This window comes from Phocoena phocoena, chromosome 16 (assembly GCF_963924675.1).
Source record: "Phocoena phocoena chromosome 16, mPhoPho1.1, whole genome shotgun sequence".
Lineage (NCBI taxonomy): Eukaryota > Metazoa > Chordata > Mammalia > Artiodactyla > Phocoenidae > Phocoena > Phocoena phocoena.
The window spans coordinates 34,638,706-34,654,770 of NC_089234.1; the positions used below are offsets into that span (position 1 = coordinate 34,638,706).

The 16,065-nt window shown below is 37.5% G+C and overlaps 1 protein-coding gene across 1 annotated transcript in view; it reads right to left on the reverse strand.

Moving 5' to 3' along the window:
- The window catches only part of TNKS2 (tankyrase 2), a 60,901-nt gene that overhangs the window by 12,908 nt on the left and 31,928 nt on the right, over positions 1 to 16,065 (reverse strand). The window contains exons 13-21 of the mRNA XM_065893814.1: positions 15,212 to 15,291; positions 11,147 to 11,292; positions 9,965 to 10,130; positions 8,987 to 9,206; positions 5,920 to 6,029; positions 5,027 to 5,215; positions 2,667 to 2,919; positions 1,579 to 1,661; positions 378 to 498 (exon numbers count right to left, since the gene is read on the reverse strand). Of these exons, the coding sequence (XP_065749886.1) occupies positions 378 to 498; positions 1,579 to 1,661; positions 2,667 to 2,919; positions 5,027 to 5,215; positions 5,920 to 6,029; positions 8,987 to 9,206; positions 9,965 to 10,130; positions 11,147 to 11,292; positions 15,212 to 15,291 (1,368 nt within the window). The remainder of the gene's footprint in view (positions 1 to 377; positions 499 to 1,578; positions 1,662 to 2,666; positions 2,920 to 5,026; positions 5,216 to 5,919; positions 6,030 to 8,986; positions 9,207 to 9,964; positions 10,131 to 11,146; positions 11,293 to 15,211; positions 15,292 to 16,065) is intronic.

Here is a 16,065-nt window from a genome sequence, read left to right on the forward strand (position 1 = left end):
AGTCATTACCTATTATATTACCATAAGATATTAGATATCCAAGTTTCAGATCTTTTAGAACCATACAATTTTTGAGCTACAATAACTTCAGAAATAAGTGAATGGAAATAACGGGAAAAACTTCAGAGATAAAGCAACACCCACATTTCTCAATGGCCCAGACACTTCACTTAGGTTCACAGAGTTAAAGGCAGCAGCTCAGGAAGCTTAACAGTGGCAGATTTAAGATTTGATCCCAGGTTTCTGGAATCCTACTCAGTACGCTTCTTATTAAGTAGACTCTCTGTTACAGATTTTAAAATTATCATTTACTAAGTTGAGGGCTGCCTTTGTGCAAGCTGTTAAACTGATGATAGCAATGACTTAAAATGAAATACCTTGTTGCCCAGAGATAAGTCTCTCAACTCCTTTAATTAGTTTGTGTCTATGTCCATAAGCATTGATTCCAATCTCCTTCAGCTCCTTGTGCCCCATCTCAACTAATACATCCAAAGTGATCTTACAAAAGAGAATGAAACTGTTTAGAAGACTTGTTTGGAAGACAGTCATATATTGGTGTTCTCACAATGTATTAGATTTATCCATTTATTTCAAATTATTCTAAACAGATTAGAAATGAAAGCATACCAGCTGTTAAACTGAAACTGAAAAGTTGCAGATAATTAAATAGAAAGTTGAGTCATGAACTACCAAAAATATCATTATTTTCATTTAATGTAAGAACCTGAGCAGAACTAAACTGTAAAACAAAAATGCATTTTCAAATTAGCCACATTTAGGCACACTATTTTACCATCACTCTGCAGCCAACCTATTTACACAACGTCTTAATGTAATGTTCCTACAGACTCTGGACTATGCTAACTGATAACTTGAGCATCATTGTTCAAACTAAGCCTTTTACCTCAAATATATTATTCCCATTTTGTGAAACTGAAGACATTCTTTAAAATCCTGTATTTTTTTTTACAAATCTTCCATGAAGCTTTCCCTGAACAGTCCAGCTTGTAGTAACCCTTTTTTTCTTATAATTTCTATGCCAAAAACTTGACTCTTTATATGTTCTTGGTATAGCTCACTAACTAGATCGGCAGTTCCTTAGGGGTGCAAGTCTATAATAATTATATTTTCTGGACTCAAAAAATCAGTGACTGTATTCTGACAGAACACTTTAAATTAGGACTGTTCTAGAAACGCCCAGATATATAGTTTGTGTGTCTATGTGTCTCCCCATAGTGGCTAGCAAAGTGTCAGGCTTAGAGTGGGTAGTGACTGACACAACAGAATTGAACAAACTGAGCTCAAGGATAACTTACTTTTAAGAAATGAACACGCTAAACTTACTCAAGAAAGCTATTTTACTGCTACTACATAAGAAACAATTTTTATGTGCTAATAAACTAAATGGATATTCCAAGAACAAACCAAATTAGAAGACTGACTGATTTCCAGTCTCTTAAAAAAACACCCTTTTCACTCCTCAATAGGCTGAATGGTTCAGGGCATTTCAAGTATGTTCTATTTTTCCCTTGAGGTTCCCCCAAACACCAAACCAAGCAAAACAACTCATGTACTTACCTGTTCTCTCTCAAATATATCCATTAGGTGTTCAAGTCCAAGGTTCCTTACAAACTGAGTTATGCTAAAATCTACTCCTGGAACTAGAAAATAAAAAAAATCACAGTACACAAAATTTCATATCAGAATAACGTGTATCAACGTTATAACAGCAAAGTTTTGTGACATTATTACATGCATGAAGAATGTAAAGATGAAGCAAAATATTAATAGCCGTTTGGGATATAATATTAAACTTAACATCAAAAATTGCAAGGAGAAAGCTATAAAATTTCAACATTATTAGAAGAGAAGAGTTAACCAATGGGGAACTCTCATGTTACAAAGATATCTTTTATCTTTCCTTTTTAAGAAATTTTATTTTTAATTGTATCTTTAAAATACGTTTCCATACAGCTTAAACTAATAAAATGTTATATGTCAATTATATCTCAATTAAAAAAGCAAAGTCTCCCTATCTTTGAAGAGGTAAGCTATTTTACAAAAAAAGTTTATGAAAATAAGTTCCAGTGTTGCATAGGGTGAGATCAATTTTGACAGGTAAAAGGTAAAGAGACTGTAGGTATGTGTCTTTTTTTCTTTTCTTTTTTTTTTTTGGCTGTGCCACATGGCTTGTGGGATCTTAGGTACCCAACCAGGGACTGAACCTAGGCCCACAGCAGTGAGAGCGCTGAGTCCTACCCACTGGACCGCCAGGGAATTCCATTTCTTTTCTTTTTAAAAAATGATATTCAAAATTAGGTATTTTGATGTGGGGTTAAAAGTATTTCATAATTCTGTAATAGTACACTGGAAGAGATAAATAAAGGCATAAGTACTCAACCAAAAGGACTTCTATACCTTTCAAAAAGTATGTTTACATCTAAAGAGTAGGTTAGCAGCAGAACGCTCATCAAGTCTCATCGCAGAGGGAGAAAGTTTCATTAGGAATTCTAATACTAATGTAAAGAAAACAATAAAAGGCTAAAACTTTTAGGCTATGTTAATCTGATACTAACAGTTGTATCTAAGGTTAAAAAAATGGCTTTTTAGTAATCCAAATGACGATATGTGGCTACAAGACCAGTTATTTTGGCTGAATGTCTCACCTTCCTTTTTCTCCAAACTGGAAGCACCCTCTGTTCCACTTGAACTAACTACTGAAGACAGTTCAGAAAAACTGCCGGATAAGTTGTCAAGACTGCTGGCTGCAGAAAGGCTTGATGGGCTGGATGGACCTGAAGACAGAGCATCTGCAGTGGCTCCTGGGCTTCTCACGCCATTGAGCACTTGAGATTTATAACATGAAGGCAGAGCAGAAGGGGGCATGGCTGCTGTCAGGAGAGCACTGACATCATCTGCCTAGGGTATATGTCAGAGAGATGAAATCTGCAATAAGCAAGTTTTAAAATTCTATACTATACCCAATAGAATGCATTAAAAAATATGAAAAAAACCCAGCAGATTTGCACTAGAATTGCTTATTATATAAAAATTATTTAAAAAAGTGAACCAAATAAGTAATATTCAGCTAAATAAGTGATATTTAGCTATTAAACATAAAACATTAATACACAACACATCTTCTGAGACATACAAAATAAAACTGTTAAATGTGGCAAAGCAAGAAAAAAATCCTAAGATATCATGATTGAAAAGCACTGAATTTTAGAAATATAAAATTTAAAAAGATTTAAAACCTTTTAAAGGCATTCTGAAGACGTAATTCAACCTACATAGAACTTTAGCAAACAGAATGAGGTTTTTTAGTTTTTTTTTTTAAATATCCAGTAATATATTTGTTCCTCAAAATTGAACATTTGGAAGGGTAGGAAAAAAGATAATCATTTTAATCAAATCTGCTAGAATGGAAAAAAAATCCCAACTTTACTGGTATATTAATTTGTTTAATAAGTAACAAATAACTATTCTTTAACAACGCTCAATTAAGACACTAAGTAATTAACATTCAGCAAGAAGTAAACAGTACTTGTTTTCATGGCTTTTCATTTATACTGCCTTTTCAATCCTCACCTTTTTCTTCCCCTGAATCTGAGGACTCCCATGACACTCATAGTTGGTATCTAACACTTAAAAGTAACATTAGCACAATTTTTTGGGTGCTTTTTATGTACTTGATACCACGCCGAGGACTTTAAATACATCACCTCATTTAATTCTCATATTAACCAGATATATTTTACCTGCATTTGGAGATTAGGTAACTGAGGCTTTGAGGTTAGGCAACTTGCAACACTGTACAACTGTAAGTGGTACAGCTGGAATTCTAAGGCAGGTCTGTTTGACTCTAAAACCCATGCATGTTTAGTGCACCCTGTTTCAATGTCACTTAATTATATCTCGTGGACTAACATGTGCAGACTGAATTAGAAAAGGTCACTTCTAAGGTAGTTTGGAACTGGAAGGATATTTCCCTTAAGAAATAATGTTGCAAATATGGTTGGGTTGTCAGCCTGCTGAGAAAATTCAATTCAACCCCCAATGCAGCTGAACTAAATCAGCTTCTCAATGTAACTTGCAACAGTGGAATCTCAGTAGAAAGCAGTGCGCAGAAGAGACTCCCCCTCCTCTCCACCTCAAGAAGAATTTCTTCCCCATTTCCCTCCACTGCTCTGGGTCAATGTCTTCAGTGGCAGAGGCAAGAGAAGCACTTGCATCACAGTGGCCAAAGCAGAGGTTGGAGGCCACAGTGGAGACACCAACAGGAGTTTCCTTGGGAGAGGAAAGAAAAAAAGACTTCCCATGGAGAACTGGAGGAACAAACTTGTTTCATGAACAGTTTTGGTGGGGTAAGCAATAAAATCTTTGGGATGAGGCAGTGCTGGGAGGGAAGAAAATCTCTATAAAGGCAGGCTTTGCGGCTGCACCCGGAAGGCCATGTTCCCAGCTGGGGAAGTTCATAAAGACCCGTGGGCCTGTAGCATCTTGTGCCCTATGCACTGTAACAGCATCCACTGAGGGCCTTGCCTGCTTGTTTCCTAACTAACGTAAGCAGCTATACCTTATACTTCTTTTTCCCATTTCTAAAAGTACTCAGCTTACAGTAACTGATAATTCTATTATTTACTCATTATGTTTTAATACCAAAGAGGTCTAAAATTTAAATTGGGCTAAAAGCCAGATTTTGCCACATTCACCATAAAGACATTTTATATATACCAAATGAATTTTTTTTTTTTTTTTTTTTTTTTTTTGCGGTACGCGGGCCTCTCACTGTTGCGGCCTCTCCCGTAGCGGAGCACAGGCTCCGGACGCGCAGGCTCAGCGGCCATGGCCCATGGGCCCAGCCGCTCCGCGGCACGTGGGATCCTCCCGGACCGGGGCACGAACCCGTGTCCCCTCCATCGGCAGGCAGACTCTCAACCACTGCGCCACCAGGGAAGCCCCCCCAAATGAATTTTTAAAAGTCAGGAAAGCACTGAGATTTTTCAAAGAGCCCATCACTTACTGAAACTAAATCTAAAGGTGTTTGTCCTTCCTGATTTTTAAGAGTTGGATCAGCTCCATGGGCCAACAATAAAGCACAAAGCTGTGTTCGTCCCTTTTGGGCTGCTTCGTGCAAAGGTGTGAAAGCCCATTTGTCCGTAGCATTGACACATGCATTATACTTTATTAGTAAAGCTGCTACATCTACATGCTGTAAAAGAAAATACTCCTGTTACAGTCGGAAATATTATTTTATTGTACTTTAGTTCTTAAAAAGAAACCAGCTATATACCTATTTTTCCAGTTTCAAACTTACTCTAGAATGAAAAACTGTGTTTTCCCCCCATCATCATAATTTATGGGTAGCTGATTAAAAATTACAGTAGTAGACATTTACCTAACTTGAGAAAATATCTAGAAAATCATTAAGAATTCTACACAGGAACTAAATTAACAGGACTTTAACAGTTTCTAATTTATTTAAGTGTTATAACTGCTAAACATCAATTTATAAACCAGCAGCTTTCCTTAATTAATCAACTGAAGATGGTCAATACTGATTGTTAACATTCAAGGCTATTATAAGTCAGGAACAACGCATCTCATCTCTACAGATTCGTATGAATCCCAATGGAGTTTCTGGGCACCAACAAATAAACAAAATCACCAACATCTCACTGAAAATAAGATATATGTGCTAAGGAAGGCAATACAACAGAAGACAAAACGTGCTGCACGTCACATGGCAAGCTACAGTAGATTCGGAATTGAAACTTGGAAGTTATTTAACCTCTTTCGTTCTCATATTTACTTCTCTGTAAAATGAGAAGGTCAACTAAATTCCTTTTGAATTGTAATACTGATTTTCACTTTAAAAATTTCAGACATTTTTAAAGGTAACATGAAAGAACTTACCCCATAAGATGCTGCATTGTGTAAAGGAATAAGTCCTCCTTTGTCTTGAGCATTCACATCAGCTCCATGTTGTAGCAGATACTCTGCAACTTCTAAGTTATTATAACCAGCTAATTTAGAAAAAAAGTAAAATTACTTGTTAATATAAAAAATAGCTACATATATGTATATATACAAAGGATAGGATTTTTAAAATAAGAGATTTTTATAGAAATCTGAAATTCTCCAACGGAGTCTATTAAAGATTTATCTTATGAAAAAAAAAATTGCCCACCGGCCTCAAGTTGGAAGCTTTCAGTAATGATACCCATTTGTTCTGGAGACTCTAAAGTTCTATTGACTGTTATACTTAAATCTTTCCTTTTAAAACCTTCTTACCAAAGTCCCTGCCTTCATAGTTGTTGTATACACAACTTCCTGAACTCAGGTACATGGTCTCAAGGCTGCAAGCAAAAGACATCCAATCATATAAAAGCCAAGTTAGGAACACAAGTGGCTAGCAGAGCAGAAGACAACACACCAGTGTGGGTCTCAGGGCCCCATTTCCCCGTAAGGCCACAAGGACATGCTTTTTGCTAGAGAGAACGTAAGGGTGCATATCTCTACAAGCAGCAGAATCCATTGCTGCTAAAGCCATGAAGTAATAAAACCTAGTATTTTATAAATGTACCGTAACCTCCCAGCTGTCATTTTGGGAACTGTCAGCTATCTTAGTGAATGCATGCTCACGGTAAAGTATGTATATTTTATTTGACACATAATCAATAGTTTGAAAGCAAATCTGGAACTTAATTTTGTGAACATAAAATCAGGTATCACTTGAAACTTTAAAATAGTTCAAAGTATTTAACTCATTCATTTTTACTGTAGTTTTCAGCCTTTTGCTGAAAGATCTAAAGCAAAAAAAAAAAAAATTTAGTAAGATCAAGTAAAGAAAAATGAAACTACAAAACTACCATAAGCTAAATACTACACCAAATCCAAAAGTCCTTCCAGATCTCAAGGTATAATACCGCCTAAGTAAGAAACATTTTGTGTATACAATGTATTTGCCACTTACAAAGAACACAAACTTAAATAGTAATATTAAATGTTCTAGGTAAGCTACCATAAAGATACAAAGCTGATATATGCAATTATGCACAGCACAATTCAAATCAGAGGTCAGGCCACATTTTGTCTTCCATGGACTAGAAACTCCTGATTGCCAGTGGAAGAAGAAAAGCTTTACCTCGCTTTGTTAGCATTTGTGGCTTATCACTTTTAGTGCACTTTTAATGCTCTAAAAGACACATAGATGGAGTAATTCTTTTCCTTTGCCAGTGGGGTTCCAACTTACATGGGGTCATAATTTAAAGGTAAAACCCACATACACTAAAATTATCTCTTAAGGGACTTCCCTGGCAGTACAGTGGTTGCAAGGGGCCCGGGTTCAACACACCTGGTTGGGGAACTAAGATCCTACATGCTGCACAAGACGTGTCCAAAAAACACAATAAAACCCGCCCCAAAACAATAAAAACCTAGGAACATAGTTGCTCACACTGTGAGACTGAAAGGAACTGAGAGAAGAGTAAACTTACACCTCCTGCATTACACAAAGCGGCAGAAACACCTGCATTCTTTTTCTCTTTTCAAACCACGTGTATTTAGATAAAACCTGTATGAGTCAAATGTGCCTATGATGCAACTCCACTAAAGTATTAGTTGTAGCTCAGTGATTTTAATGGCCCATTCCCTAGCATCTTTTTTTTTTAAAGGAATATGCATTTGTAACTTTACTGTTTTTATTTTTTTATTTATTAAAAAAATTTTTTTTTGCTGTACACGGGCCTCTCACTGTTGTGGCCTCTCCCGTTGTGGAGCACAGGCTCCAGATGCGCAGGCTCAGCGGCCATGGCTCACAGGCCCAGCTGCTCCGCAGCATGTGGGATCTTCCCGGACCAGGGCACGAACCCGTGTCCCCTGCATCGGCAGGTGGACTCTCAACCACTGTGCCACCAGGGAAGCCCTATTGTTTTTATTAAAAAAATTTTTTTTGGCCAAGTGGCATGCAGGGTCTTAGTTCCCTGACCAGGGATTGAACCCATGCCTCCTGCAGTGGAAGCATGGAGTCCTAACCACTGGACCGCCAGGGAAGTGCCCCTAGCCATCTTCAATGCAGCTCAAAAAGCTGTGCTGAAATCACAATGCTGCATTACATGCAGTGAAGACAAAGATACACAGCGCCAATTTTATGAGTGAAAACTTAGAACAAATGTTTTGTACTCAACTGTATTCCCCAAATATCCTGTGTTGAAGCCCTAACCACTAGTACCGTAGAATGTGACTGTATTTGGAGATAAGGCCTTTTAAGAGATAATTAAGTTAAAACAAGGCCGTTAGGGTCAGCCCTAATTTAATGTGACTGTTGTCCTTATAAGAGGAGGCGATTAGGACATAGACACACCAGTGATGCACATACACAGAGAAAAGGCCATGTGAAGCCCCAGAGAGAAGGTGGCCATCTGCAAGCCAAGGAGCGAGGCCTCAGAAGAAACCAATCCTGCCAACATTTCCAGAACTGAGAAAAAACATTTCTGTTGTTTAAGCCACCTAGTCTGTGGTAATTTGTTAAGGCAGGCCTTACAAACTAATATAACAAGTAACAAGAAGTTTATGTAACTTCTGGAAGTCTTTAAAGATTTTTTCTGCTTATACTTAACAGCTATCATCAGAAGAATGGAAAGATTTAGCGTTCCATGAGGACGGCCAGCTCAGCAGGCCTATTTTTAAAGTTTCTGTAGCCAAAACACACTCACCAAAGATGATTCAAACAATATGATGACCTGGAATAAAGGTTCCAAAGCACATGGTGACTGGCAGAGCCTCTTTCGATTGTTCTTAATGAATGTAACATGCTAGTGCTAAAGTGAACATGGCCCTGTACAAATACACTAGAGTATAATTGCTGTATTAGAAGATACTTGATTTGAATCTTTCAAATTTACTTACAGGAAATATTTTACTCAGGTAAAACGAATCTTAGATGTCACCAGCCTCAATCTGTGACACTTCATTCACTTACCTGCTAAATGTAAAGGTGTTGAATGTCGGCCTTGGGTATCACGGCAATTCACATTATCTGGTGAAGACAACTTCTTTACTCTGGCTAAACAACCCTTCTTGGCAGCATCCAACAAAGCTGCATCTCCCCTAAGTAGATCTTGAATATCTGTATCTCCATCTTTAACAAGATCCAAGGGAGTATTTCCATCTCTATTTTTCTTTGTAGGGTCTGCACCATGCTGGGCATGTGAAAAACAGAAAAGGAGGAATTACCTTAAGTTTGCCCTTGGTCAATGAGAAAATATTCAATGTAACGATACCAAAGAAAACTTTTTTTTAAAAACATCTTTATTGGAGTATAATTGCTTTACAATGGTGTGTTAGTTTCTGCTTTATAACAAAGTAAATCAGCTGTACATATATCCCCATATCTCCTCCCTCTTGCATTTCCCTCCCTCCCACCCTCCCTATCCCACCCCTCTAGGTGGTCACAAAGCACTGAGCTAAAGAAAACTATTTTATACAGAGACTATACCTTAAAGGTTAACATGACTTACTAATGCTTAATTCAATAAATAAAAAATTACAATAAAAAATACAGAGGCACTTAAATATTACTGGACTTTAACAATGCAATAATATAGTCAAAATTTTAAACTACATTCAAAACAAGGTAGTATTTCACTAAAAATTACCTTTCACATATGCTATTTTTAGTTTTCACAAACATATTTCAATGTTCGTATAAATTTAACTATACTCTTGTTTTTACTGTAAAATATCTACACTGGTACCAGTATAGATAAACAAGTACTATCAATTTCATTAGTACTAGATAAACCTGGCTTATACTGTTCATGACATTTATTCTGAAATCTAGGTACAGAATTAGATTTTTGCTTCCTACCCCCTAACTAGTTTAAGTTTATATTAGAATTATTAGAAATATCATAAACATTCTACATAATATACCCTATCCATAAGTACTTAAATATACCTGGAGCAGAAGTTTGCAAATTTCATATTTTCCTTTTGCTGCAGCTTCATGTAAAGGTGTAAATTTCCATAAGTCTGCTACATTAACTACTGCTCCATGCTTAACAAGAAGTTCTGCAACTTCATAATGTCCATAAGAACATGCATTGTGCAAAGGTACAAGGCCTCTGAAAAGTTAAATAAGCAACACAACACAAAGATATATTTAATTTAAATAATTACATACAGCTGATAAATTTCTTGACCTGCATAAGAAATTTTACTGATTTAAATTTATAGAACCTAAATTTATTGAAAGCAGAAATGGAATTACTTTGGGGCGGGGGGGTGGGCAGAGAGGACATTTTAAAAATATTTAAAATTGCAGAGAACACAACAAACATCTATTTTGCAACATCTAGAATTAAGAATATTCTATTCTATTCTATAGCCATGCAGCACAGCTTATGGGATTTTAGTTCCCCGACCAGGGGTCAAACCTGGGGCCACGGCAGTGAGAGCACTGAGTCCTAACCACTCAACTGCCAGGGAATTCCCAAGAATTATATACATATACTTCTTTTTTTCTTCTCTTTTTTTATTTTACATCTTTATTGGAGTATAATTGCTTTACAATGGTGTGTTAGTTTCTGCTTTATAACAAAGTGAATCAGTTATACATATACATATATCCCCATATCTCTTCCCTCTTGTGTCTCCTTCCCTCCCACCCTCCCTATCCCACCCCTCTAGGTGGTCACAAAGCACGGAGCTGATCTCCCTGTGCTATGTGGCTGCTTCCCACCAGCTATCAGTTTTACATTTGGTAGTGTATATATGTCCATGCCACTCTCTCACTTTGTCCCAAGAATTACATATTTTTAAAGAAAAATAATTTTAAGATAAACTGGAAGAATTCAAGTATCCTCAATGCAAACTGAAAAATTTACCACATTGAAAATCAGCATCACACTATGGCTGTGGTCTCCTTGGCCATTACAAAAGGCATTATGCAACTAAGCCTTTATATAAATGCTACTCATCATAAAATCTTAACTGAAATTAAGAAGCTTTATTTAAGCCAGTTAGGAAGCAGACTTCTCTGAAAATAAAAGAACTACCATCTATCATAAAACTGTTTTCAGATTTTCCTAAAAAGGTCAGATAAAGGAACAGAGAGGCCATGGCAATTGTTGGTACTTGCCCTTTATCTTTAGCGTGCACGTCAGCTCCGTGTTGCAGCAGATATTCCACCACAGACACCCGATTATAGCCAGCTGCAAAATGGAGTGGCGTAGACTGACGCCCTTCAATGTCTCTGCAGTTGACACTCTGAACAGTACACAATTTCTATAGGACGCAACACAGTATACACATGATGTTATATATTTCGACTTCTTTTCATTCATTTAGTAGAAATTTCAAATGTCTGATTTATTTTCTTGTATCATCTTATCAGTATTCTCATACACATGATGCTACATATTCTGACTTGTTTTCATTCATTTAGTAGAAATTTCAAATGTCTGATTTATTTTCTTGTTTCATCATATCAGTATTTTCAGAAACTCTTTGCTATTTATTCTTATTTCATCTTGTCATTTACTGAGAATCCCTCTGGTTCTCTTATCTAAAATCATCTACCTTTGCTAAAGCTAGTAGGTAAATTTTATTACTACCATTACTGCTATATACATAAAGGTAACGCAAGTACCTGAAAGCAATCATAGCTTTCATTTTGTGAAAAATGTATGTAGAGATACACTGGATCATAGAAGCACGATGGCATCACCTGGGAACTTGTTAAAAACTCAGATTCTCAGACTCCCACCTACTGAATCAGAATCTGCACTCTGACACGATCTCTAGGTGATCTGTAAGCACATTAACGTTTGAGAAGTACTGTTCTAGAACAGTCGTTCTTAAATTTTCATGTGCAGTGGGTGCAACCTCCAGATTTCCTAATCCAGTATGTCTGAGATGGGGCCTGAGAAGTTGCATTTCTAACAAGCTCCCAGGTGATGCTGATGCTGGCAGTTGAGGAATTACACTTAGAGAATTATACTATACTATATGGAATGAATTAACTAATAGAATGCTATTGGTTAGGTACCATCCTTGGGAGAATTAAAAAAAAGTCACTCAAAGAATTTTTTGTGTGTTTTGTTGGTTCAGATGAGGAAGTCTAGCTGAGAAAGGCTGTCAGAGTAACACTCAAAATACTCAACAGTATTTTGCATGAAAAGTATGAACATTTGGGGAAGGAAAGCAACATAGATAATAAATCATGGTGTTCAAAAAAAGTCAAGAGTATTTTAGTAAAGAGTATTAGTAAAAACCCTTCCCTCCCCCGCTTTTTAAAACTACCTTATCCTAAAAGCAGGGATAATTTTAAGCCTAATAAACCAAAGGAGCCAGCTATCAGTGGATTTATCTCAACAGGTTTAGTAACAGGTCTGATAAAGCTCTTCAGTGCTTCCCAAACAAGATGTCCCACCACTGAGAAACAGTGTTTCATGGGTCTGAAGCCAGGCTCTAGGAATGAGTATTTTTAACACGTGTCAAGTGCTGCTAGGTTTGGTAGTTATCACTGGCCACTCTAACTCCCTAGCTCTCAAGTTTAATTTTGTCCACTCAGACAAGTTTTCTAATAGTAAGCTGTCCAAAAAGTATCTAGCCTGATAGCTCACCAGTAAACAAACACAACCAAGCACATAATTAAGTGTTCATTGGGTAATATGTCCCAGTGATTCATACCAAGCCACCTGTCTAGAGATATACAAGGAATAGAAAGGTTGTTGGAGATAAATTTCCTCTAAGTGACTTTATTATTTTTTTAATTAATTAATTAAATTTATTTATTTGGCTGTGTTGGGTTTTCATTGCTGCGCGTGGGCCTTCTCTAGCTGTGGTGAGCAGGGGCTACTCTTCATTGTGGTGCACGGATTTCTTACTGCGGTGGATTCTCTTGCTGCAGAGCATGGGCTCTCGGCACGTGGGCTTCAGTAGTTGGGGTACACAGGCTTCGCTGCTCCACGGCATGTGAGATCTTCCCGGACCAGGGCTCGTGTGTCCCCTGCGTTGGCAGGTGGATTCTTAACCACTGCGCCAGCAGGGAAGTCCCTCCTCTAAGTGACTTTAAAAGCAGAGGTAAGGGAAGACAGCCTAATGACTATCACAGGGATAGAGAAAGGTCTTCCTCAATTCAATGGCATTCTGTTATTCTCTAAGTCCAATTCCTGCCCCCAATCTCATCCTCTCTTCATCTATTTCTTCCTCTAGGCTTCTTCTAGCTCTGTGAGAACAAAGCCTGGTCTTTAATATTAGATGGACTGAATGTAGTTTTATGCTCTTTAACATATGTAAGTAGATGAGCATTACAATTTTTTATCACTACCTCCACCCCACGCACAAAAAAATCAGCTAGTTGACTCTAACTCCACCTGCCCAACTTATCACTCCTCCAGGAAAAAACTCAGCTCACTACCCTTAACTCAAGTGATTTGTTTTTCCACAAGTCATTAGTCAGTAAGAGAAACAAAATCCCCCGTTCAATATCATGTTAACCTTCTAATTAAGGGCATGAGAACGTAACTATGAAACAAGTCAAACAATAAAATTGCATAATAGCATTTTTCTTTCAAAAAATGAAATTATTAAAAAAAAAAACCCTTAAATTATTTGGAGATGACTGTACTACCTACACACATAAAGCAATACGAAAAGATCACATGGACTTTTAAATCAACTTCCAGAAATCTCTTTATTTAAAAGGACAGTGAATAAATGTCCTCAGAGCTCAAGTTCTGATGAGGCCAACATTCACATTTTGTTCTCAGGAAATGTAAAACTGACTTTGTGGGGTGGTTCTGTTCAGGATTAACACCATATAGAAATATAGTGAAATTGGTTGAAATAGAGACTTCTGCCATGAATCAAATCAATAATTTTAGCTTTTTATAAAATTTCTTATTACCTATCAATGCCCCCTCAAATAGGACCTAGCACTGTTTTGAAAGTCTGTGGGGGAGGTGTTGGTGGGGAGGGAGGGCACAACCGGGCTCCCCCCCGCCCCCCGCCCCAGCTTTGGAAATTAAATTTAACATTATTGCATGACTAAAGAATTATCTGGGCTTCCCTGGTGGTGCAGTGATTAAGAATTTGCCTGTCAATGCAGGGGACACGGGTTCGATCCCTGGTCTGGGAAGATCCCACATGCCACGGAGCAACTAAGCCCGTGCGCCACAACTACTGAGCCTGCGCTCTAGAGCCCACGAGCTACAACTACTGAGCCCGCGTGCCACAACTACTGAAGCCCGAGCGCCTAGAGCCCGTGTTCTGCAACGAGAAGCCAACACGCAATGAGAAGCCCGCACACCGCAACAAAGAGTAGCCCCCGCTCGCTGCAACTAGAGAAAGCCTGCGTGCAGCAATGAAGACCCAATGCAGCCAAAAATAAAATAAAAGATTGTTAAAAAAAAATTATTTAATCATGAAACATGCCGAGTTAATTTATATTAGCTGACCTGAAAAGCAGTCTTGCTCTTTCAAAATTTTAATGTTCTGAGTTATTTAGCTGGATATACAGTTTCTGTAGGTAACAGAAATATCTGGTATAGGCATTGAGACGTTACATATGATTCTACAGTAAAAGCAAAATTTGAGAAAAGGTTATTCTAGGGAAGACTGTTATAGGAGATGGGGGCCATAGACGGGCTCAAGTTGGCTCTTCTGAGAAAGAAAAAAAATATTTCAGTCCAGATAAATTGAAGATTATTAGGAGACAGTGTCTCTGAAAGGTGGTGACACTATATTATTACTGTATTTAAACACTGGGTCCTCACAGAGGTAGAGGGGGCAAAGAAATGAAGAAACCAGAAAAAACATATAGACAGAGGGATACATTTAGTTTTCTTCCTTTCCTGTTTTATGTGTCATATGTAAATAATAATGGACAATAATTTCATATACCTTATTCTTTTAAAGGGACAAATGAATAGGTTCTTTAAACAAAATGCATTCCCATAAACATGCAGCCACAAATTTAAATTTGTGACTATGATGCATTTATTGAGATGCATGTGAAACTAAAAAGTTTCTTTCATTACCCAATGATCCTTATTTGCAGAGCAGAACTAGATTAGCATTATTTACCTTTTAAAACAATGCACATATAAATAACTAGATTTTTCATTCTTACAGTATAGATTCATTAAACACTGTCAAAATAAAAACACAAAGTTAACAAAACTATAAGATTATGTCTTACTTTTACAGTTTCTACATCTCCAGCCTTTGCAGCCTCCAGCAATTGTCTGTCTGCCTCTGAATTACCTAATGGGATACCCTCTAAAAAGAAAGAGAAGTAAAGAGTGATTAACTCCCATTTGGAAGGTGGGACCAAGTTTTAAGGAAGGCATCTTATCTGAGAGTAAAGTTCTTTTTATAGTTTGGTGATAATTATGTAGGGAATCTCCATGGTAGTAGGCAAAAAGCAGTAAAAACTTTTGAAACATTACATATGTCAAATGTATGTAGATGTGAATAATAATTATAAAATGAGATTTAAGCAATATAAAGGAACATAATGTAATGAAAGATGGCTTGCTCTATAACCAAGTCAGTTGACTGGGGGTAAAGTATTAAATTAGGAGAGCAGGGCTTCCCTGGTGGCGCAGTGGTTGAGAGTCCGCCTGCTGATGCAGGGGACACGGGTTCGTGCCCTGGTCCGGGAAGATCCCACATGCCACAGAGCGGCTGGGCCTGTGAGCCATGGCCGCTGAGGTTGCGCGTCCGGAGCCTGTGCTCCGCAACGGGAGAGGCCACAACAGTGAGACGCCCACGTACCGCAAAAAAAAAAAAAAAAAAAAAAAAAAATTAGAGGAGAGCAACAGCTAGATATCTAACCATGGTTCTGCCATCGACTAGCTACCTGAATTGGAGCAAGTCACTTGAACTTTCTGGGCCTCTGATTTTTCCAGTTCTAAAAAGAGAGAAGTTGGACTAGAAACATCTGAAGTTATGTTCAGGTCTGAAACTCTATGATTTATAGCTCATTTAAAATCTCATAGGAAAGGAAGAAAACATGTACCTTGTTCTCAGAGCAAATAAACTTCAGATGGA